Source organism: Centropristis striata, chromosome 7, assembly GCF_030273125.1.
Source record: "Centropristis striata isolate RG_2023a ecotype Rhode Island chromosome 7, C.striata_1.0, whole genome shotgun sequence".
Lineage (NCBI taxonomy): Eukaryota > Metazoa > Chordata > Actinopteri > Perciformes > Serranidae > Centropristis > Centropristis striata.
In genome coordinates this window covers 29,770,455-29,794,344 of record NC_081523.1, presented here as the reverse complement: position 1 = coordinate 29,794,344, position 23,890 = coordinate 29,770,455, and the positions used below count along the sequence as shown (strand labels likewise).

The 23,890-nt window shown below is 40.4% G+C and overlaps 1 protein-coding gene across 2 annotated transcripts in view; it reads right to left on the bottom strand.

Moving 5' to 3' along the window:
* Window positions 1-1,409: 1,409 nt before the first annotated feature.
* sema4c (sema domain, immunoglobulin domain (Ig), transmembrane domain (TM) and short cytoplasmic domain, (semaphorin) 4C) overlaps window positions 1,410-23,890 on the bottom strand; it is a 111,206-nt gene continuing 88,725 nt past the window's right edge. For both annotated transcript variants that reach the window (XM_059336981.1, XM_059336982.1), the window contains 9 exons: window positions 22,072-22,223; window positions 18,889-19,064; window positions 15,106-15,250; window positions 14,303-14,516; window positions 10,573-10,688; window positions 8,323-8,480; window positions 7,174-7,265; window positions 4,372-6,944; window positions 1,410-2,613 (listed from right to left, as the gene is read on the bottom strand). In XM_059336981.1, the coding sequence (XP_059192964.1) occupies window positions 6,049-6,944; window positions 7,174-7,265; window positions 8,323-8,480; window positions 10,573-10,688; window positions 14,303-14,516; window positions 15,106-15,250; window positions 18,889-19,064; window positions 22,072-22,223 (1,949 nt within the window). In that variant the 3' untranslated portion in view covers window positions 1,410-2,613; window positions 4,372-6,048. The remainder of the gene's footprint in view (window positions 2,614-4,371; window positions 6,945-7,173; window positions 7,266-8,322; window positions 8,481-10,572; window positions 10,689-14,302; window positions 14,517-15,105; window positions 15,251-18,888; window positions 19,065-22,071; window positions 22,224-23,890) is intronic.

Sequence of the window (23,890 nt, the reverse complement as noted above, 5' to 3'; positions counted from 1 at the left end):
GACATTCCTGCAGTCAGCATGCTAATTGCTGTTCCCTCGAAACTTGTGACATCTGAGGGATTGGGTGGTGTGTGACCCCGCTGTGTGATAAAACTGCACATTGTAGAGTGGCCTCAGGCCTATAAGCTAGCCACACCTACCATGATCATGCTGTCTAATCAGTATCTACATCTGATATGCCACACCTGTCAGGTGGATGGATTATCTCAGCAAAGGAGATATGCTCACTAACAGATTCAAACAAATTTTAAAGAGAAATAGGCCTTTTGTGTACATAAAAAAAGTCTTAGATCTTTGATTTCAGCTCAGGAAAATCTTAACAAAAACAAAAGTATTGCATTTTTTATCAGAGTGTATCCAGCATAGGGCCTGTTACTATTATTAGTAATAATGCATTTTCTGCATTTTCATACTTTGCAAATCCATCCACTAGGTTGGAAGGGTACATTGGTGGACCAGTTCTGACCCTTGGGCTGTATGTTTGAAATTATTTCAAGTTAATGTAATGTAAGGGGACAGTTAACACCCGAATGGAAAAATATATATTTTTTCTCTTACCTTTAGTTCTGTTGATCAGTCGGTTCTGGTGTGAGTTTCCGTGTCTGAGATATCAGCTGTAGAGATGTCTGGCCTCTCTTTAATATAATGGAACTAGATGGCACTTTGTTTGTGGCGCTCAGAACACCCAAAAAACGGATTACTAAAAACAATCTAGACCTTGTTATGATCAGCTTTATGTAGGAAGTATTTTTCTTCTCTTATAGGTCTTCCATGAAACTACTTAGGATAAGGTCTGTGGATAATCTTGAGTAACTGTGTCATGATTTCTGGAAAGAGATACTATTATAATATTACATTTCGTTTTTTATGTAAGACATAGACATAGATAGATATTGTGTGGAATTGTTGATGTTCATGATTGGTTTCTGTTCTGTGTTGTTTGTATGCTGCTGCCATCACTGTGAGTGGCAGAAGCACCAACACCCCAGCATTTGCAACCAGTTATTTCTACTTCTCTGCTCACTTGTGTGTTATGGAGTCAGTCTGTTGTAGCTGGTAGTTCATCGTTATTATGACAGTAAATAAAGATCAGCCTCACACCAGTCTGTAATCCTATTTGTGTGTTTATTTTCCTGCTTAACATGAGTTGTTCTCAAACATAACTGCATAAGCACCCTTGAGATCCCCCTGGTCAGGAATAATTGGTTTAAATCACTTAAAATAAATAAACACTATCCATTATTTACCTTTATGTCGCTTCCTAAATTTCGTGTTGCTCTTCCATTAAGTTTGGGGACTCATAAGAGACAGATTTGAATCAAAATGAATGGTCGCCTCCAGTTTGTAACAAACCAACTCACACACCTCGAGTATATCTCTATTTTTATTTGTGTATATATACACATATAAAAAATAAGGACATATGTACAATGATAATAAATATCAACATGTTTGTACAAGTGAAATAAGTTACTTAACATATTTTAAAAACAAACATAAAAGATCAAAAACAGACAAGCAAAAATGGGGCAAAATGAAATTGAGGTGATAATAGAATAATACACATAATGATGTGAGAAAACAGCAGAACTTAAAGCCTTGTGTAAGAGAAATTATGAGCAAATAATTATGCGGAAGAACAGAAGAAATGTACATAAAGTACATTACACATGCATTTTTTTCCAAGCTTGAGACCTGTATTTCTTTATCTTTTTAGTTTTTGCAACATGTTATATTAAATAAAATTCCTGATTGTAAAAGGGAAGTACATTAAGACAAGTACCAGTGTATAGAGCTAACATAGCTTTCTGCTTCAGGGCATGTCATAATATAAAGTGGCACATTCTAACACCGACCTGCGTTAAATCAACAGATACTTGTTTGGTTTTCAGGGACTGACATTAAATAATAGTTACACTTTTGGTACATAACTCAGCCTTTCATAAGGGGATAAAGATTTGGGTCCAGAATCATTATTGACATATAAACAGGAAGCAAACAGGAAGTCCATCATCGGCCTCAAGCTTGAGGCAAGTTTTAGCTTGAGGGAGAATTTAGCTGCAGATAAAATATGCAGAAGGTTGCAGACATCAGCTCAGTGTAGCGAAGTGGACGGACTGCTGAGACTTAAATATCGATTTCTGGAATCAAATAAAATTAATTTAAGCATTTTAACAAGAACAAAAGCAACTGCAGTCTACTTTGGCTTATCCAAAGGTGAAGAGGCACAGAAAAAGTAAACATGTTGAAATGCAGCCATGAATTCCTGTACAACCCTTGAACCATAAAATCAGACATATTTTTGTTTTTTTCAAAGAGAGCAGTATTATTCCACAATATTAGTGTCTGTAAAAGTCCAAAAATGGCTGATCAAAATGATGCACTTGTACAAGGATGATCATATCAAGAGTCCACTTGCAGAGGATCATGCAACACTAGGATGGAGTGCTGATGGCTGGGTACCTCTTCAACCTTGGGATCATTTTGATATTCTACATCTCTCTCAGCGCTCTGTACACAGTGGGGGCAAAACAAAGGATTTTTGTCCTCCCCTTCCTTCTCGCTGTGCTCCTCTGGTCCCGACAGACATGTCCCAAAAACAAAAAGCCAAGCCTGATGGACAAAGCACAGAAAGAGGACAAAATAATGCAAAGTTAGTCACAGCAAACATAAGTTTCCTTGAAATTAGTTCAGAATCTAGGCTACATTTTTTAGGACATGATTACATCACCATGGAACACATCACATTCTGGGCAGATTTTAGATAAATTAGTCTGATACTCCATGCCAACATACTGAGTCATTGAGGGTGAAAAATAATATATAGAAGAATTTGCAGCAACTGTAAAACTTATCATATTTAGTTCTCTGCCCGTTTTGGTATGAAAAGGCCCTGTATACTGTCTGAATCTCGCAAGAAGAATATTGTTATTAAAAAGACATTTCAGTCCAACAAAGGTCTTGCTAAGGTCAACTTATTTTGATCCTTGTCAGATTTAAACTTTTCTCGTTTATGAAATCTTCTAGTCGCCAGCTTCAGGCTTCTGGCAGTGCGGGTCCTTTTCTTATCGTTGATAGTAGCATTTCTGATGCACCTGTCCCCTCGAGACTTTAATAAAGTGTGCACAAGGACAGATTTTGATGAGAAGGAGACTGGTCAAATGGTGCAGAGCACATGATGTAACTAGTGTAGGAGACCACAGCCATGCCAGCAGCTCTGTGCTGGGCTGCACTCGGGCACAGTGGTGCTTTGAGCTAAATGCTAATGATGGCATTAGATACTGATTTGAAATATCTCTGATAGCTGGTTTGGGTGTTTCATTTTTAAAGCCTATAGGCAATATACAGTAATATGACCCCTCTACATGATTGCAATACAATCAGTCTTGTGGATAATGTGGATAATGCTAGTCACTGCAAGGGGCTTAAGTGGAGTTACCGTATATAATCTGTATTGTCTCATCATTTAAATTAAGTTTTGGGAAGTACACATCTTTGGTTTCTTGCTGAGAACTAAAATAAGATTAATACAGCTTGTATGCCTGTCCGCTAAATCTGGAGCTGAAGCCAGGTGACCATTAGTTTAGCTTAGCTTAGTTTAGCTAAGCATACTGACAGGGAGCAAACAGCTTGCCTGGCTCTGTCTAGTGGGAAAATAAAACTGCCAGCATCTCTAAAGCTCACACGTTATAACTCATTTGTTTAATCTATTCAAAATATAAAACTAAAAATGTATACTATCATATTCATATAAACTGCTCATCCACTCTTACGCTGTCCCTATACATTCCAGTTGCTACCAAAATGACTGCTGTGCTACACTTTTACTTTGTACACATGGTGCAGGCGCCCCCTGCTTTTGAAGGAAATACGAGGGATGACACTGATTAATATTACATACTTTATGATTAATTATAGAGAAAGTACAACCATTTTACATCTTGTGCCCAGATTAGAGTTGGACCTTCACAATGTGCCATGTGCTATAGATAATTCAAATAGGGCCCAAAGTGTATTATTCAATGAGCTTTGTTTTACTGTTGGTGAGAGCCAGGCTTAAGGTTTCCCCTTGCTTTCAGTTTTTATGCGAACTTGGCTGATTGTCTCATAGTTGTAGCTTTATATTTAACAGACAGACAGATAAGAGCGGTATCGATCTTCTAATCTCATTCAGCAAGAAAACAAATCAGTGTATTTCCCAGAAAGTTGATTATTCCTTTTAGTGATAAGCTGAGCCAACAGACAGCCACATAAATAAAGTAAATAATTCTTAACACTACACTGAGCAGCCAAAAAGCTAAATTGGAAATCGTTAAAGGTTGGGACTTTTCTCAAATCTGTTTGCATGAATTTAATTAAGTGGAACAATACCTTTCACTGGCTCACGGCTGCTTCCCGTCTGGAGCCAGCAGTTTGTCAGCACGGCAACAATCAGTCCGTCTGTCTGTCTTCCATCAACACTGTGTGTGTGTCCTTTTTCTGTTGGTGTGTTTTACAGTGCTCTTCCTCTGTATAAGTCCACAGTAGCCCCGGGTCAGTCTCTGGGCATCGGTAAGAAGGAGGGGTTCCATGGGGTTTAGGGGTACATCACAAACAAACTGTGGTCCAGGATGGTTGGCATTCAGATGACAGTGTGTTTGAGTGTCTGTGTGTGTGTGTGTGTGTGTGTGTGTGTGTGTATTTGGGAGGGGAGATTCTTTCTTGGCAGTGCAAGTTACCACCCTCACCATACACATAAGATATAAAGCACTTATTGAGACATCCACAGCGGTCGCAACAGTGAGGGTTCAACTACATTCTCCATGCCTAATGTCTTCATGTCAGCTTCAATTTAGAATTAAGTGTGCAGTTATTGTTCCGCTGCTAAGAGCTGAATGCAAATAGCCTTTTCTTTCCACAGAGATGAACAAACGTCCAAAAGGGCTCAGCCAAAACACATATCTGTAACACACTTTGACTCTAATAAATGTCGTCTGGAGTGCACTTGTAGTATATTGGACTTGAAGGTGCGTTTGAAGGTCACCGTGCAGGGCTGAGCGAGGAATGTAAGCGCTTGCCCTCACATTGTCATTCACAGAAGGGAGCCATTAGTCACTTGATAACTGTTTGAACACTGCTGTCGTCGGTAAGACATAGAAAAAGAACAACAACAACAAGAAATGTCTTAATTCAAACCAACCATCACAACAAATGAAAGTAGAAGGGATCAATGACTTTCTCTGGGGGTAAATACAACGTGGGGGAAAAAAAAATACAAATTGAGCAGAGAAAGTCTTGAGAGATTGTCCTTCAGTCAAAAACCCCGTTGTGTCTTTCACTCCAATTCACTTCATTTTCCATTTAATTTCCGCTCTCTTTGTCTCTCGCTCTCTCTCCTCTCCTCTCTGTCCCTCGCAGAGCTCCTGCTACGGGGACGTGATTGTCGTCTTGCTTCGAGATTAATTAGTCTTTTTATACCGCTCTCACACTCTTGGCTCACAAATACAAAAAAGGGAAGACACGCTTCCAGTTTTTAAGTGCAGTAAGCTGAAAAAAGTCTCAAAGGAACAGAAGGACAGAGTATCAGTTTGATATTTCCAGTCTGTTGCACTTAACGTTCGTCAACTTGTTTCAGCACAGAGGCTAAAATACCTCTTGGTCCACTCGAAGAAATGTGCCCTTCAGAAAACATGTAACACCATTTGTTTGATTTCCATGCTTGAGGTGTTCCCTTCTGTGTTCAGCCTTTTTAAATACACAATTTACACAAGTGGCGATAGCACAGTGGAAGCAGGAAAAGCCACAACCATGACTGCATGTTGCCCAGACATTATAATTATAGGAGTGCATGTTGGCGAACACAGTGTATGAGTGTGTATATTTAACATGCTGTGTGCTATAAATGTCAACAGTGAGCCAGGCATTGGCAGAGCGAGAGAGAGAGAGAGAGTTTGGGGAATTGACAGCGTGTCATTGAAAGAGAGAGAGAGCAGGCATCCTCAAAAAGAGGGAGGTAGGTTGGTTGTTTTGTTTTTCCAACTCAGGGAATGGAGACGGAGGAGGACAGGCCTAGACAGACGACTCCTCGGGGTTGGCGTCGGGCAGCACGCTTCTCTGCTGCAGAGTGCGTCTCAGCTCTTCCTTGAAGGGACTGGAGTAGTCGTTCCCGCTCATGCCCAGGCCTCCGAGCCCGCCGCCCCCAGCGCCAGCCCCGCTAGCCCTCTCCTCCCCTGCTGTGCTCAGGTTGAGGCGGATGTAGCCGTTGCTACCTGAGCCTCTAATATTGGTGAGGCTGAGACGGCTGGGGGAGTGGATGGGCTGGCCGGGAATGGCGCTTGGCGACGCCGTGCTGCTGACACTGCTGGGCCCCAGGGCGTGACCGGGAACGATCTTCAGCGAGCCGTCTGAGTAGTAGTAGTTGGCGCCTGTCTCCCAGAAGCGGTCCTCGTCGCTGGGCATCTTGCTGGGCACAAATGTGGGTGGCTCCTTGGGTAGAGTGATGGGGTAGACCAGGGTGCTCTCAAGAGGCTTCATGTCGGCTCCTTTACCCAGTGCCAGCTTCAGCCTCCGGCGGAGGTAAAGAGCCGCGACAAGAAGCAGCAGGCACGCCGCTCCGAGGGTGATGACCAGCACCCAGAAGAGCCCCATGCTGCTGTCTGGAGCCCGGGCCTCCATGAAGACCGGAGCGCTGGCTACTACAGCCACCTGGTAGCGCTCAGTCTGAAACTTGACCCCCTGCTCCTCAGAGTAGCAGACATATCGGCCCGCTTGCATCTGGCCCGCTTCGGGGACGACGAGGGCTTTGAGGGTGCGGTCGAAGCGGGGCCCTCCTGCCTCAGGGTCACCCAGCTGAAGCTCACGTTCGTTGAGCACCCAGCAGGGCTGAGCCAGGTTGGAGACCAGCTGGCAAGGCAGCACCATGTCAGACCCCACCACCACTGTTACGTTCCTCAGACGGGAGTGCTCTGCAGAGGAAACAGAGGAGAAAGGAGAGGTGTTTAAGTGTCATCCATAAAAACTCCTATTCATTTTATACAGCAGCAAGCTCTCTTCTGCTTAATTCAATTTATTCAGCTCAATCCAAATGTATTCACTCAGTCCAAGTCCATTCTCTTTCCTTTGCTACTGACTTGGGCCTGCACTGACAATCAATTCCCACAAGAGGCCACTGCTGAGGTGTGGCCCCTTACTCACCAGGGCTGGGGATGGAGACGGGCTTATCAAACTTGGCTTTTCCCCGGCTGAACCTTTCCAGCATGAGGTCCTGTGACAGAGAGGAGGTGGACCTGCAGGGGAAAGGGCAGAAAGCAGACCGGAAGATCAATAATGGTCACACCGAATGCTACAGCCGCCCTTGCATCCAGTATGTGTATGTGTTTATGTATGTGAAGTCCAGGTCTATAGTGTATTCTAAACATTCTTATAGTGCATTATAATCTGCTTATAGCACTGTATATCTATAGTTATAAACACTTATAAATATGTATAATGCTTTAAAGCAAACTATAAGACATTGTGAATAATTTTATGAAGACTTATATGGTCAACTATCACAATACTTCAGAATTGCTTCCTTTTATCCATATTATGCAAATACCTTTAAAATGTATCAACAAATCTGTGTAACAAATGATATCAAGTGCTGCAACATCTTATGAGACATAATAGAGCATGGGAATGACCATCATATACTTCCATCATAATCTTCTCAGTTTCACTAATTAATTAATTTCATTAATAAATTAAATGATTAATTAAATAATGTTTATTACAGTTTTATGAGTGGACCTTATTGACACACAGTACTGCGCTGCATCCTAAATTAATCTTCAGGTTCTCAGCTTTTAGATGGGGCACACCACTTCTATGTGGCTTCTACTGTTGAATTGCTATCTCCCCCTAACATCCACTGTCCCCCACCTCTCTATAAAGGGTGGCATAGTGTTCAGGGATTAAATAGATAAATACACTATATAAGCCTTTTATTATAACATAAATATTGGTGAATGTTTTCCAGCTATGACCACAGCTTGTAAATATATTTTTATAGTTATGTTTGTTTCACAAGGGGAATCACAGCATGTAAAGCAGGAGGATTTTACTCAACAGCTTCAGGGCGAAAGACTGCAAAACCTGCAATGAAAGCTGCTTCTGTAAAGAACAGCTTATATCCAGCCAAAAGACTTTCATTAGTTAGGCGTCAATATCTAAATACTGTTTCAGGGACCTATTCAATATTAGTAGCAGCATCTTTTAAAAATATCAATACCATGCTTATTATATTATTTATATTTAGTTTATAGTATGGATGAATGGGTGGGTGCACATAGGTTCTCGTCTCACCCGCGGTGGAGGTCGATGCGGACGCAGGCCCTGCCCTCGCTGTCCCAAGCGCAGTAGGGATCCCGGGCGAGCAGACAGTCTGGCTGAGACTGATAGCGGCTGCAGTTAGCCAAGGGCAGCTGGAGAACCTCCGAACGAGAGCCGATGTACAAGTACTTCTACAGAAAAACAGAGAGAGGCGAAGAAGAAGAGAGAAAGAGGAAGACAAAGACCAGATCCAGCCATCATCCAGAGACAGAAACCAGAGAGAGATGGAAAACAAGGAGAAAGATAAATAGAGAGAGAGAGAGAGAGAGAGAGAGAGAGAGAGAGAGAGAGAGAGAGAGAGAGAGAGAGAGAGAGTGACTCAGTTAGGGGTTATAGGAGATAATGGGATAATCACTCTCAATTACAATAACATTCACCCCCCTGAACCCTCTTCCAATCCAATCTGGATTGCGTTCTTTTTTTGCAAAAGCTGTTATAAAATGCCTGGTCGCGGCTAAGCCAGCATTAATGAGATAAGCAGTGGGCTTTAGGGCAGGGAACGCCCCGTCAAAACTGCATCGATCGGCGGTCATGCCGTTGTGGAGCCACGGGGACGTGTCGGGAGTCAACACACAGACTCAGCTGACGGGGCAGGAACATTGGGAAAACAACAGGGTCAGAGGTTCAATTCCCAGCTGAGGTGAAGGATTGTAATTACTGTTATTGTGAGGAGGGTTTCGGATTCATGAGGCGACACTTGATCTGGAAAAGGGCAGTGTTGATAAAAACATCTGCTGAGTGGCACCGGGCCAGTAGCACCGTGCTGCCTGCCTGTCTGTTCTCAGAGGATCTTTGATCGTACATGTCTGGCAAAAGGGTATTAACAGATCAGCAGAAGAGACAAAGTCATACTGTTATGACTGAATACCAATGAAAAAGTGATGCAACAGCAAAGCAAGCTAATGGAAGCCCAGAACTATACTTTCGAGGGATGTGATCAGAGGAAGCACAGAGGAAGTACAGAACCATGCTGCCAAAACAACAAAGAAACTTTCAGTAACTTTTCCTCCTGAGAGTTCATTAATATTTCTCATCTCTTTTAAAAAGACAGAAAACAATACATCCTGGAGTCTGCAATGATAACATGCACATGGGTATGCTTTACAATACTGAGCAGGAGCAGATGGAAGCTCATATGATCAAATAAAAAGAAAAGAAGAAAATCTGCATTCTTGTTATTAAAATCCCCTTTGCCTCCATTTGTTTTACTGAACTGTTATAATTCTGTCAACACCCTTCTCTATGACTGCCACTTTTTAAACTTTTATTTTTGTTGCATTTAATGACTTTATCATAGAGTGATAGTACAGAGAGATGACATAAAATGAGGGAGAGATATGGGCAACAAAGATCCTTAGCTGGATTTAAACCTGGGAAGTTGCAGTTCATGGCTGACATCTTAACCCTCTGACTCTGGCAATGCTATAAATATTTTTACCTTTCAAACTAGGGAGATGGTATTCTGATGTTTTCTTCCGAGTTGTGTTGAGTTGTGTCAGACTCCAAAAACAGTTAATATGTCTTATGGTTAGACCCATAGGCTGTATATGAGAAGTGGAAGTCACCCCACATTTTGGCAGTCACCATCTCAGATTTGGGCCGACACCATCTTTTTTTTTTTTTTTTGGGAAGACAGGAGGTTGGAACTATATTATCAGCCAGCACAAAATAAGACACTTAGGTGACCGAAACAAACACAAAAAACACCCAAACTGGACAACATCGTGTTGGCAACTTGTCAAACACGAAGTAAAGGCCCAGCCTTAAAGCATACCCTGCTCTATTTTACTCTTAATTGGACCATAATTTACATTTATCATGCTGTATTGAAGTAGACATAAAACTTATTTGAGACCATAAAGTAATTGCAGAAAATTTAGACATTTAGAGATAATAAATCAAATGAGAAGTTGTGTCATTGTCTCATAGATTTCTATAAATTTGGGCCCACTTTTGCAATCAGTGGAGTCACCAACTGCTGGCCATTAGAAAAAAAAATGCATTTTAAGACACACAGACCCAGAGGTTGACCCTCCCTGTGTGGTGAACGGCCTTATTTTCAAACTCCATACACTCAGCTCGTAATGCAGACTTTCCATTAAAACATGCATAGTTCAAGCTATTAAAGCTGCTCAAAAACCACAAATACATTATTTACCTGCTGAGTCTCTATGATTAACACAGAAGTTCCTTGAACTAACTCCTTTGTCCCCTTGTCCTTACCTTTGAGTGCGAGATCGTCAGGCTGTCCACTGGCTGGGCTGTCTCAAACAGCTGGATCTCCTCGATCACGTGGGCCTCAGAGCTCAGGATCACCACCCTCTGCAGCCAGCCCTCCGCTGCAGCATCAGGAGAGAAGGAGAGAAGAGGATTCAGCACACTTCACTTCTGTTCAGTGAAACTTTCAATTCAAGTTCACTTCAGTGCCGAAGACTCTCTCTGTCCTCTCAGGGCACTTTTTCACGGCATGCAAAAATATTTTCAAACAGATAGCTTTGGCACTGGGCTGAGTCCGGATACAAAATACCCAATAAACACGCACCTTTGACAGCACACCAGCTCATTTAAATATCATTGATATGATATTAAATATATTTACACACACCTGTGATTGCACACCAGTTCATTTGATAAATAAAGATGTGATTGAATACATTTGCCCATACACCTGTGACTGCATACCAGTAAAAATGAAATATTAATGATGTGCAAACAAACACCTGTGACTGCACAGTATTTTACTTAAATATTAATGATATACTAATCCATCCACAAACAAGCACCTGTGATTGCATAGAAGTTCATTAAAATATTAATGGTGAGATATTATAATAAACAAACACTCTCCTTTGATGTCATAACCATTTAAATATTGAAACACAAGCTGTGAAAATCATCAGAATTATATTGTATTAATTATATGTGTGTCTTTCCTGTAATTATGTAAAAATCTACTGTGATAAATCCTGTTAATTAGAAGAAGAAAGCACTCTCCACAGAAAACTAAAGCCGGACAGATATATTGATATTTGCCTACTACAGACATATTGCTTTACTTAATTTCGGCATATATGTTTTCTGATATGTGCTGATATCAAAATCTGTATTACAGAAAATATAACACCAGTTTTCATTTCTAGAATTGGCTTACATAATGTATCACAAATGTTAAATATTATTATTATTATTATTATTATGAATATAAAGTAACTTTTATTCTAGCTCAAAAATTCACTACATCGGCTGCTACATCGGCATGAATTTAACCTCTCTAAAATCGCTATGTGCCTCAAAAATCCCATATGGGTTGAGCTCTACAGAAAAACAATCATTTATTGTGGTCACATACATGAAAGCAAATGCACATCACTGCAGTGTCATCAAGTTGTCTGCAACTTTCATCAACTTCAATTTGTGAAACTTTACCGCCAGCTGCACCAAAATTTCATGCTACTCTGCTACTGAGAAAGACAGAAAATGAAAAAAGAAAACAGCTTCTCCTGCCAGAACTGAGTCCAGCTCAGCAAGAATCTATCCAAAGGTGAATTTAAAAGAGTCGAGATGTTGTTCCAGGCAATTTCAGGGTAAAAGTAATATTATCAGAGCCATTTGGAAACTTTTAAAAATGTGTTTGGGGAGCTGATACTGGAGGAGGAGGAACAGGAGATCCTCCTTTCATGTAGGGCATTGTGACCAAGTTTAGATCCCCTGTGATGAAAGGCGTTTTTAGGCACAGCTGGTGGGGTGACCTTGATGTGTGTGTGTGTGTGTGTGTGTGTGTACCTATGGATGTAAAAGTGTTACGTGCTGACATGTGCTTTCTTGTGCAACTCTCTCGATTAAGAGACTGTCACAGATAATATGAAAAGCTAACCTGGTGGCCAACAGGAGGCTTGAGGGAAATACGAGTACACACACACACACACACACACACACACACACACACACACACACACAGCAGCAGGCATATCATCACTCGCCTCTCACAGCGTCAGGGACCAGTGTAAGCTAATCCCTCAATCCTGTAGCCTGGTTTTTCAGAAAAACAGTCTCGACAAGCGCTCCGTCTCTCTTTTTTTCACATCAGCTGTCGCTATGCTGCAGCTAATAGCTAATCAAGCCCGCAGCCCAATTGGCACTATGAGCGCACGTCTGCCAAGGGCCCTGTTGAGTTTGTGCTGTGAAGCACGACAAGCGGGGATGACTGCACTTGGCTCAGGAAGTGTGAGTGTGTATCTCTGTGTGTTTGTGTATATCAATTTGTGAGCGTGAATGTGTGTATTTGTTGGTGTGTCCATGTGTGTGTCCGGGTTGGCCTCCCTGCTTGCCAGAAGAGAAGCCCTGAGTCCGCTGTTGTCGCGCTGTCAGTTGCCACAGTCACTCTGCCGCTGCAGTGATCTGAATGCTAAGTAGTTCAAATCTCTCTCCATTCATGAGGTGGGCTGCATTCAAATTCACCTTTTCTAAAATCCACTGTCAGATCTGTGTTATTCAGGTTATTTGGGATTAAGGCTCAGGGAAGGCTGGCTGATTTCAGATCTGTGCCAAAACAGGACACCTGCATACAGCCTGGTGGCTACTGGCTGGAGGTATTAATTAAGTCGCACATACGTAGATGTTTCCTTTGATGCGTGAAGATGGATCTCAGCATGCAAATCAAGTCCTTAATTGAAACCCAGCTGATGTCTGGCCAGATGGCATGTTGTTTTGTGCCACCATACCTAATGCCAGTACCTGTCCCTGTCTGCTGCCACAGCCTGTACGCTCTCATCTCTGCAATAAATGTGCAACTCCCCCCAACACACACGCGCGCACACACACACACACACACACACACACACACACACACACACACACACACACACACACACAATGTGGGTACAGGGGAATATGAACAAAGACTGTGTACCTAGGAAGAATTCTCACTGCCATATCAAGAGAACACCATACTACAGAAGGTGGACAAAGTAACAAGAACACCATATACTGTAGAATGCAATCCACTACAACAGCCCTGCACTACCCTTTTTTTGTGATAATTCAACACTTTTTTCATTTTGAAAGCTGATGATTATGTTTATTGGCCTGCATCATATTGTAAGAGGCTATCGTTAAGTGAGGTGTGAAAAGAGCATGTGACTTGAATTATAATTAATGAAAAACTTAAAACTAATCTATCTATAAAAGCGTCTGTGTGTGTGTGTGTGTGTGTGTGTGTGTGTGTGTGTTTGTGTGTGTGTGTGTGTCTAGGGCATATCTCGCTGACCGTTAGTCAGACTGACCTAAGATATCGTATGTGGCTTGCGCATGGCATGAAGGTGTGCATCCTCGATTTTGAAGATTTTTTAATTTGTTTTTCAAATTATCATTATTTACGTAGGACGTGTTGCAGCATTGCACTCCGGCCCATTGTGTGATAGGTCTACACCTGGTCAGTAACCCAATTCACTCTGGATCTCCACGCCTGACTCATCTCATCTGTAAGTCTATTTCGCCTACCTATCTTTCAGAGTTTTAAAGTGCCCTATAGGGTTCGATTTACCAATAATATTCCAATAGTTTCCAGCAAATATCAATGTTCAATGTGTATGTGCTGGATGGTGTGAGCTTATAAAAAGTAAGTGTTTTATGGAGTTGCAGATGAATACATACTTCCTACGGGCACCCCACTAGTATGATTAAATACAAATATATCTTCAATAATTTACAGAAGAGCTAACAGACCAAATGAATTTCCCCTCTCGGATAAATAAAGTCATTTTGATTTGATTGATTCTTGATTTGATTTTGGTTTGAAACAATGGTGACTGCATGGTTTAAATTTGGTATTAAGTTTCCATGTGAAAGCATGAATGAGTATGAAGAGGTAAAAGATGCCAATATTTGCCAACTACACCTCCCAATTGCACCAATTCTTCACACCACTGCAGCAGTACCCTTATTTGGTTTGTACCTGTGCCGATGAAGAGCATGTTGTACCACCGCTGGTCCAGGGCGCTAACCCGATCCACTGCCAGCCTTGTAAAGTTGACACCCTTGGTGAGCAGCAGGGGGCGAGCCAGAGCTTTGTCCTCCATCAGCGGGTGCTTCTTGGCAAAGTTGAGCGTGGCGTCAGGCAGCCTCAGAGAGCTGTTGTAGCCGTTCTCTCTGTCCGAGTTAGTTATACACTGAAGCACAGACAGAGGATGGAGAGATGGGGGAGGGACATGGACACCAGGGGAAAAGAAGGAAGGAAAGAAACGGAGAAAAGAACGGAGGAAATAGCGAGAGGGCCAAGAAGGAGAAAGAGGTAGAGGAAGAAAGTTTTAAGCTGCAGCTGGCACAGGTTGGCATGGCAAGTTGGCTTAGAGATGATTCTCTCTCTCCCTCTTTCCCTCCCTTCCTTTCCTCTTCTCCATCTTTCTTTCAGTCTTGCTTTCACCTCCGCTTGCCATCACACCCCTTCCTCTGCTTCCATTCCTTTCGTCCTGGTTCATTACGCTCTTAGCTTTTCGTGTTTTGCCAGCCTTCGGTCTTTTGCACTTCAATCGCTACAGTACACCATGCCACCCACTTCCTCCCTCCCTCTTTCATTACCCCTTCTCTGCCCATTTATCTCTCCTTTTGTGGTGCATTACTTGACAAAAAAAAGAACATTATACTCTATGAATATAACATTATATTCTATGTTCTTTCTTCCTAAAGTTGCCTGGAAACATTTGCATTTACTGTACGTCATGTATTATACGAGGTAGTATAGGGCTCCTAGTTACTTACAGATCCAGGCCGTGGGACAGGGACAGGACCGGTGTAGCGTCCCCACCTTTGAGATGCCTCCCTGTACTCTTTGTAGGATCCTTCAAACACCTTCTTCACATCATTGATCTGGTACTGGCACACGGCTGACACGTCCACGTCACCCCTAAAACATAGTAGCAAGGCGAGAAATTGGTGATGTGTGGCAGGAAAAACTGAGAGACGGATTAGCTGTCATCCACTTGAAATGTGACATTTTCGTGGCAAACAGCTTCTGGATGCAGCACAAATAAAGGCAGACTTGCAAACAGGAATATGAGATACACTAGATAGAATGTAATATGGAAAAATAAAGCCAAATATACATATTTATATCATGGTCTGGAGAATGCTTAATTATGACTGGCTGCAGGGTGTCCATTAGTCCCTGAAAATGGACACCTACTAAGTATTTCCAGTTAAACTGTTGATTCACTGTTCTTGAAATCTTGATATTAACTTGAGGACAATAACATGACTGGATAGCGAGCTAGTCTTGCTCTTTAACATACTGTGGAATAATATTTACTGTTTTTCAACCGTACGCAATGTTACTGACATTGAATATTGCTAGCATAACATTAGCTTTCTCGCTAACAGCTCAGCCAACTATGCTGAGCTGAGATTAGGAAAATCTCCTGTTGCCAAGTCGTATCCAAGGTTCGCCCCATTTACTGGAAAAGTGAACAATGTTTTCATTGCACGGGAACCTTATGGTATGGGATTGATTGTTCCAGGCATTAGTCAGACTCTCAGGTTTTACCAGGGAGACTTGTGGTTTGTGAAAAACTTTAGATTTTGATTGTGAAATGCATGAAAATGTACATAAATGGTCTTATTCTTTATTATTTGCCGAGTGAACATGGTATAAGTGAGTTAATGGCTTTTAAGTGTCCATAACTGTCCACTTTGTTGGACATTAACCTGTACCTGTTGAATCTGAACTTATAACAGAATAGGCAAACACTATCAAGGTGAGCAAATGTCTTTTAAACAATATTTTCAGTGTAGTGATTATAACTGAGTGAGCTGAAATGATACGATATATTCTCTGCTCTTTCTCTTTCTGGCAAAACTGATGTACAGATTGATGTACATGTACACTTCCTTGATAGACACTATCAAGGAACTGAAATTAATCAGTTGGTGCTGCAACTCAGGAAATGCATTTCATTTAATGTTAAGGTTGGGAGTGTGGGATCTTGTTTTTCTTTTTTCCAAACCCAATTTCCAAACTCCAAGTGGGGCTGAAATTGAGTAGTGGAGCATGACCCAGACACATTAAGTCATACTTGAACTCCACATCTCACAAATATATTTGATTTTCATGCTTATTCACTGGAATGACACATCTTTTTTTCTATTTCACTCTCAAACTGAGTCACTGATATATTGATGGAAAGTAGTATAATTATGAGTGAGCCACTACTGCTGTAAAATCTAACTAATATACTGTGATTTGTCCTGAAAGCAGGAAAGGAATATAACTTAGTGTATTTACTCAAGTACTGTCCCTAGGTACAAATTTGAGTTACTTGTACTTTATTAGAGTATTTCTATTTCTATTTTTCTATATTCTGCTTCACTACATTCCCAAAGTAAATACTTTTTATTCCACTTAATTTGTCCGAAATTCCAGTGAAAACCACATATCTCCAGATGTGTTGTTTATGAATATGATAAACTGAGGAATGAAGTGTGCATTTATGTGTTGAGAAAATTATCTTACTTCATAAGGTGAATAAACTCTTTAAAAACTCTTGGGTCAGCTGGAAAATGTGTTGCCAAAAAGATGAAAAACGCAGTTTTTTAAGAGCGATGTGGTTTTCATACGGCAGAGACACCTCTTACATATGCAGATTTTATAGAACTTGCACTGCTATAGATTAAACTACCCAACCTTAAACATCTACAGCAGTAAAATGCAACATATACATTAATGCAGCACTTATAATTATCCAATAACATAATGTACTAGTAAAACACTGACATTTTACTGCACATGGAAATGTTTACTTTTCATACTTATTGCTGCTGCCTACATTGAATTTCATTAGCCTCACCTTAACCTTGTGAAAGCCAAACAGCACCTCTTTACAATAGATACACTTTACGTATCTACATAATAATAAATCTCTTTCATGACAATGAACTGACTGAATTGTTGAACTAAGTACATTTGATGGATATATTCAGGTAATTTACTTAAGGAAGGTTTTAATGCAGAACTTTTATTTGTGGTGTGTTTCTACAGTGTGGTTTTACTTTTACTGAAGTGAAGGATCTGAATACCTCTCCCACCACTGCCTGTAAGGGAAGTGCTATTTCAGTGTGCAACAGTACTGTTAATGTGCAGCAGTTCCACAGGCTTTTATAAAGTGATCGTCGAAACCAAAGGACAGCACTGATGTCTTAGCAAGTTAAAAAGCTAGCCTATTCAGTCAGATTATGGCCTGAACTCTGAGTCATCATTTACATAATGTCCAATTATCTTAATGTTATCTGTATCAAAGCCAGGGGGCTTTAAGGAATCCCCAGCGAGTCACACAGAGAAAAAGGGATTAAGCTTTTTTTCCCCCCAGCAGCAGTAGGGACTCTGAATGAAGAAACAAAGCTTGAAGTTCAAAGCTGTTTCACTTTGTGATATGATATCTTATTGAGGAACTCAAAAGACTCACATCAAAGGGCATTACCCCGAGACGGAGAAAGTCTCCAACTTTCCTCCCAAAGAGAACCTCCTGCCCTCGCTCCTATTGCTTTGTTGATAAGTTCCTCATTAACACATTACAGTTATGAAGGGGTCCAACAAATGGCAGTCATGACTAATCGAAACTGAGTTACTATTGTCAACACCTGACCACATTGAAGTTTATTCAATCACTTATCACAATAATTTTATAATTTTCTTTGGAAAAAAAAAATGTCAGAAAAGTTGATTTGATGCAAAATGAATTTCAGTGGGCATCAAGCGTTTCCCTGATCAGTCTCACAAATGTATAAAAGTCCCATTTTGTAAAAAGTGAGATTTCAAGGCCTATTTTGATTCTAAATCAGGTATCAAAAGTATCAAAACACGCATTTAAATATGTTCTAGTAGAAACCCCAAATACAAACATGAACCTTAAAATGTGCGTAATATATGCCCTTTAAGAGATGTAATTTAGTTTCTTCCAATGCATGATGCATTTCTGCTCCCAAAACTACAGAAAGTAGTTGGGTCATGATCCCTATATTAAAATATATAATATGTTATGAGTCATATAAATAATTAGATTCAACCAATTACTCAGTCACAAGTCTATATTTATGATGGAATATTTTTAGCACTGGATCTTATTCAATCAGTCTGACTCTGTTTAGTAAATGGCTTCACTATCATCTGCAACTACATTAAGTCCATGTGATATTAAATCACTAATAAAACCAATAAAACATGATTCAAGTACACTTGAGCTGTAGCCACTCAAAATAACTCGCATTACTGTCAGTTAAAGGTCTATTATATTAAAAGCCCAATTACACAGTAAATACCTAATCACATAAAGTACATAATTAGAGCCATCATATCAGAGTGACTGGCTGACCCACTGTTTTAATAAAAAGCAGAGTATCTGACATGTTGGCAAAATGATGTCGTGTCTCGCCCCAACGGCAGATGGAACATGTAGTAATTAACTCACATTTATCTGAGGATGACACTGAAATTGAGCCGTATCTACAGACTTTATTACACGTGTCTGACAGAGCTCGCTTGCTCCGACTCACCACTGGGCGTGGAAGATGCCGTAGAAGGTGGTCCCTCGCCAGTCCTGGCCTGGCAGTGTGAAGACGGCCCTCAGGTTGTTGAAGGAGACGTGACGCTCAGGGAGGGAGCACTCCAGCCGGGCTTTCTGGAAGGTGGTCCACTTCTTCTGCAGGGTCCTGGTACCACCCCAATCCCCCTGAGAGAGGACATATCAGGTCTCATCAATGGCTTGTATTGGTCAATTATATGTAAATGCTTTATTTAGCAGATTTTGACACTAGAAGGCTGTTTTCACATTCATATGTGTGTCAGGTCTAAACGTCCCTCAGCCACAGATTTGAACCAAAATTTAACCAAAATGTGCTTTTTTTCAACATACAGTGCGTTTACATGCAAAGTTTAATTGAGCTATGCTTAAAAATCGATATTGGCGTCTAATAGGACTTCTGTTCTCGTCCCAGTTTACATGCAACTGAGAAAATTTTCATAGATTTGGGATTTTCCAATGATGAATGATTAGATGTACACTTTAAGAATTTTAATGAAGCCATCAACCCTTTTTGTGTAAAAAATCATGTTAGACATATTAATCTATGTACGGTAATACTCTTTTATATGCTGTAAAATATGTTAGGAGGGGATCTTTAAGTTTCCCCTTGAAATTTTATGAAGCAAACCCCTGCCCAGTCAATTCAGCAGTTTTTCTTTTGGCAATTCTTTTTTTTTACAGCGAAAGATACAGAGTCAAGGGGAACATGCATGAAAGGGCTCCGCCTGCTTACAAGAACAAAGCTTCGTGGTATGAGCTCTAACAGTGTGCCACCGGGACGCCCCTTCAGGGAGAGATTTTAAATGGTGCTGTGTCACTCACACATGACACACAGCATACAGTATATTCAACACAACCTTTGCAATAATATGGCACTTTTGAAAAACAATTTTACATCAGCTGAAAATCTTGTTTTTCTTGGCCTGTAGTACTTTTACTTCCCACATTGCTGAAATGATTTAGAATGGTGCTATAGGGTGTGGTCAGTACAGTGCAACAGATCAACGTGGTACTCTTTAAGCTGGCAGCACTCTGTTTACTTTCTTTCTCTGTTATGCAGCTGCTGCTTCCATTAAATTTCATTAGCCTTACCTTAACCTTGTTAAATCCAACAGCAACCCCATACTCTGTATCTACATAATAATAAATCTCTTCCATGTGAATGAGCTGACTGAATGGTTGCCATGTTTGAGAAATTTCTTAAGAAGCATGTAGACCCTGAGATGTACAATTGAAATGCAGGATAACTATAATATAATATTATTCAATTATACAATAAACAATGCATATTGATGAGTAGTCCCTTTATATATTATTCTGTGGGCTGAAAATAGGCTTGTCTGCCAGATACGTCTCATTCCTATCATCCTCAGTGATTGCAGAAGCTGTAAAAAAGGAATTAAAAAATGCTAATGCTCATAATACAGCAGTGAGATACAGACAGTGTGCTGCTGTGGCTGCAACAGCAATACCAGCAGGACAAGCTAAATTATTCATTGCTCTGGTACACATCATGTGTGAGCATCTGTTTCTAATTTCATTCAAAGAGCTTTATTGTTCATCACAGTGCCGACATTAAAGGGCACTTCCAATAAAACAGTGCATATATTGTACGCTTAATTACGCACATCTTCTCAGATTGTTAACAATCGGTCTCTATTTTCTTTAGGTTATCTGAGAGGATATGTCTGCATACGTAACTGTAACATGACACTAAAAGGTCGGTAAGAACATACAAAATAAAAACAAACTGCTGTCTAAAGTCTCACTTAGAGACTCTCTGCACAACTCTGATGTTTGGCTATAATCACTGTGGTATATCAAACCTAATCAGTTATCCTAATGAGGCCATTAATTAAGCAAATGAATGGAATAATTACCAAATAGCTCTATGTCAATGTAATTGTCTTCAAATAACAAAATGTTAGTAAACTGGTGTTTAGCTGAAATTAAGAGTGGGACAAATTAAAGCACAGGACAGTTACTTTCTGTGTAAATCCTTTTATTTGTGTTTTATTCTGGTAGCAATATAAACTCTTTTATAAACTCAATATAAACTATTTTAGAGCATGAGCAGCTTTAATCGTTTTTTAATGTTAAGGGTTTTATGTTGTCATAAGTGAGATTTCCATGTTTGCTTTTGATTATAAAGCAGGTGCTAGGTGCTGTATAAATACCATAATCAGAAACTGTCCCTTTAAACAAGGTTGTGATGTGAACATATATAGAATAATGTATAATATAAAGATAGACAGTGCTGTTAAAATCATTCCCCTGCTGCAATGATGTGGCAGAAATGTACAACGCCAATTCCAAAAAAGTTGCTATTATTTGTGAATACTTTGAGGCATATTTTCAATTGAAAACTGTATAAAACACACCCGCTCTCCAGCGGGTCGGGGTATCAGTCGAAGTCAAATTCTTTTTTGTAGTAGCTTCAGTTTCAGTTTCTCGCCAAATGCTAAACAAGCACAACTACAGAAACTACAAGATTTTTCCTACCATATGAAGCCTCATACAAAACATTTAATTATGTTATAAGCTTTGGCTCAACATATTTTTCGGATAACTATATAAAGAGAACTTGATGCAGCTATGGAGGCGAGGCCCCGTTCATTCCAATCAGTGTTGCTCAGCGGAGCATGAAGCCAAAAAAGTTTGACTTAAATTGAAATCCATCTAAAAGTGGAGCAAGTCTCTTTGGATCTGATTTATATGTAACGTCAGGCCATTCAAAGTGTGATTTATCAGACTTATAGATATAAATATATATTTAATTAAAATATATAGCTGTTAAACAACCCTACCAGTTGCCTCCCTATATGGACATCTCCTGTTGTAAGCCAATAACTGTTTGCAAATGCTGTCTCACATTATTAAGTGCTCAGAAACAGCTGCCAAAACAGCTGGAGAAAACAGAAAACAGCTGATCTCAAGCCAAGCATGCATTAAACTATTTTCCAGTCAAAACTTGTTTCGGGTTTATAAATGTCCCTGTGCAACCTTACATAGTCACTGGCAGACTGATTACTTACTTAATTAATTAATTAAAACAACTTCCACAGATACAGCTCATACACAGAGTGAGAAGAAGACCATTTTACAAGATTTCTAATTAAATTTGTTCAGTTTTGACCACCAGCTGGTGTATTACCTTGCAGACACGGGCCACTCTGGCCACCGTGAGCTCAGTGTCACAGTCCAGCTCCAACGCTCGCTCACTGAAGAAGAAGTAGATCTTGTCGTCATCCCCCTCTTTACTGCCGCTGCTCTCCCTCACAAGGGCTGACCCCACGAAGTCCGGCTCTGCACACACACACACACACACACACACACACACAGGAGTGGTATCAGAAAGTGTATTTATACATGACATTAAAAACATACATCACAACCAAACAAATAGACAGTCTCAGCCTGTAGGTGCATTTGGACTGAACCACACACACACACACACACACACACACACACACACACACACACACACACACACAGACATGTAGTCACACAAGCTTGACACCTCCATCTCATTCCCTGCCTCCCTTCTCACCTCTCTGCCTATTTTCTATCATCACTCTTTCCTTCGGCTCATCTCTCCTCCAGTCATTTCTCGCTCACTGTCTCTTCAGTGCTCCCTATTAGCGGCCCATTTTGTGTTTCTCACTTCCTTCCATCCTTCACGTCTCTCTCAGATTCTTTCCATATCCAGCCCTCATTAGGTTTCCAATGATGTTTTTTTTTTTTAAAAAAGAGGCAGATATAGACATTTTTTGGACTCCAGCTGCAGGGGGCTTTAAATTCAACCACTTTTATGCATAAGTTTTTTCTTTTTGAATTACAAGGATACGACATTTCCATAGTTTAAAAAAAAATATATATAAAAAGCCTCTGAAGCAATATTTTAAGCCATCATGGGACACTGTAACTCTCCACTGAAACCCAGGCCAATTAAATGTTTTAGGCTCGTTGGAAGCTGCTTAAATTAAGGTGAGGCTAGCTTCGTTTGTCTAGGTCTCGTTTTTAATAAAAGTTCTGTATCAGCATGAATAATAAACGAACACATAGATCCAAACCTCAGCTTCATCTGTATGTTCCTCCCCCCTCCCCATCCATTCTCCTCACCTTTCCCTCTATCTTTTCATCAACAATCCTAACGTCTGTTCTTTCATCAGCCATTTTTCCCGCTGTGACTTCATCCTCTTCTCTCCCCTTCATTTCTCTCCAAGTAGCTCACTCCTTTTCCTACCTCCTCCCCCAAAAGATAACGATCCTTTGCTGTAGACGAGTCCTGTGCTTCATTTCCTGCAACTCATTTCTTTTTGCTCTTGTTCTTTTGCATGTTTCTGGCTCTTACTTTTTTAATGAAACTCTGTTAAAAAGAAGCCGGCATTATCAACCTCTAATGCGATTCATTCTATTTGAATACACATTATTTTGTCAATGGATAGAATCTTAACTGAACTGATGCAGACTATTTTAGTTTAATTGTTTACAAGTATGGATAAATAGATATTTTGCACATATATGTTTTTCACACACACACACACACACACACACACGCGCGCGCACACACACACACACGCACACACAAACAAAGTGTGTTGGTCTGCTGTAATGTAAGCTACAAATATTAGCAAACCTAACTACTAGCTTCCTACCGCCTACAATATGCTCACTACTCCTAGCCAACTACTAAGGTTCTAGCTTAGGCCTACTACTACCTCCACCACTAGCTTACTACAACAAAAGTATTATCACCTACAGTAGGTACCTACCTACCTACAGTAAGCTAATAGTAGAAAAACTACTAGCTGCTAACTAGTACAAACAGTGTAGCTAGTGGTTAGCAGTATTAGCTACCCGTCAGCCAAGAAAGCATTACGTTTACCAAATTAATTGGCTAGTTTTTATTAAAGCTTTTCCCTTGTAATTCCCATAAATGTAACATATTGTTTGAAAACACAACAATAACA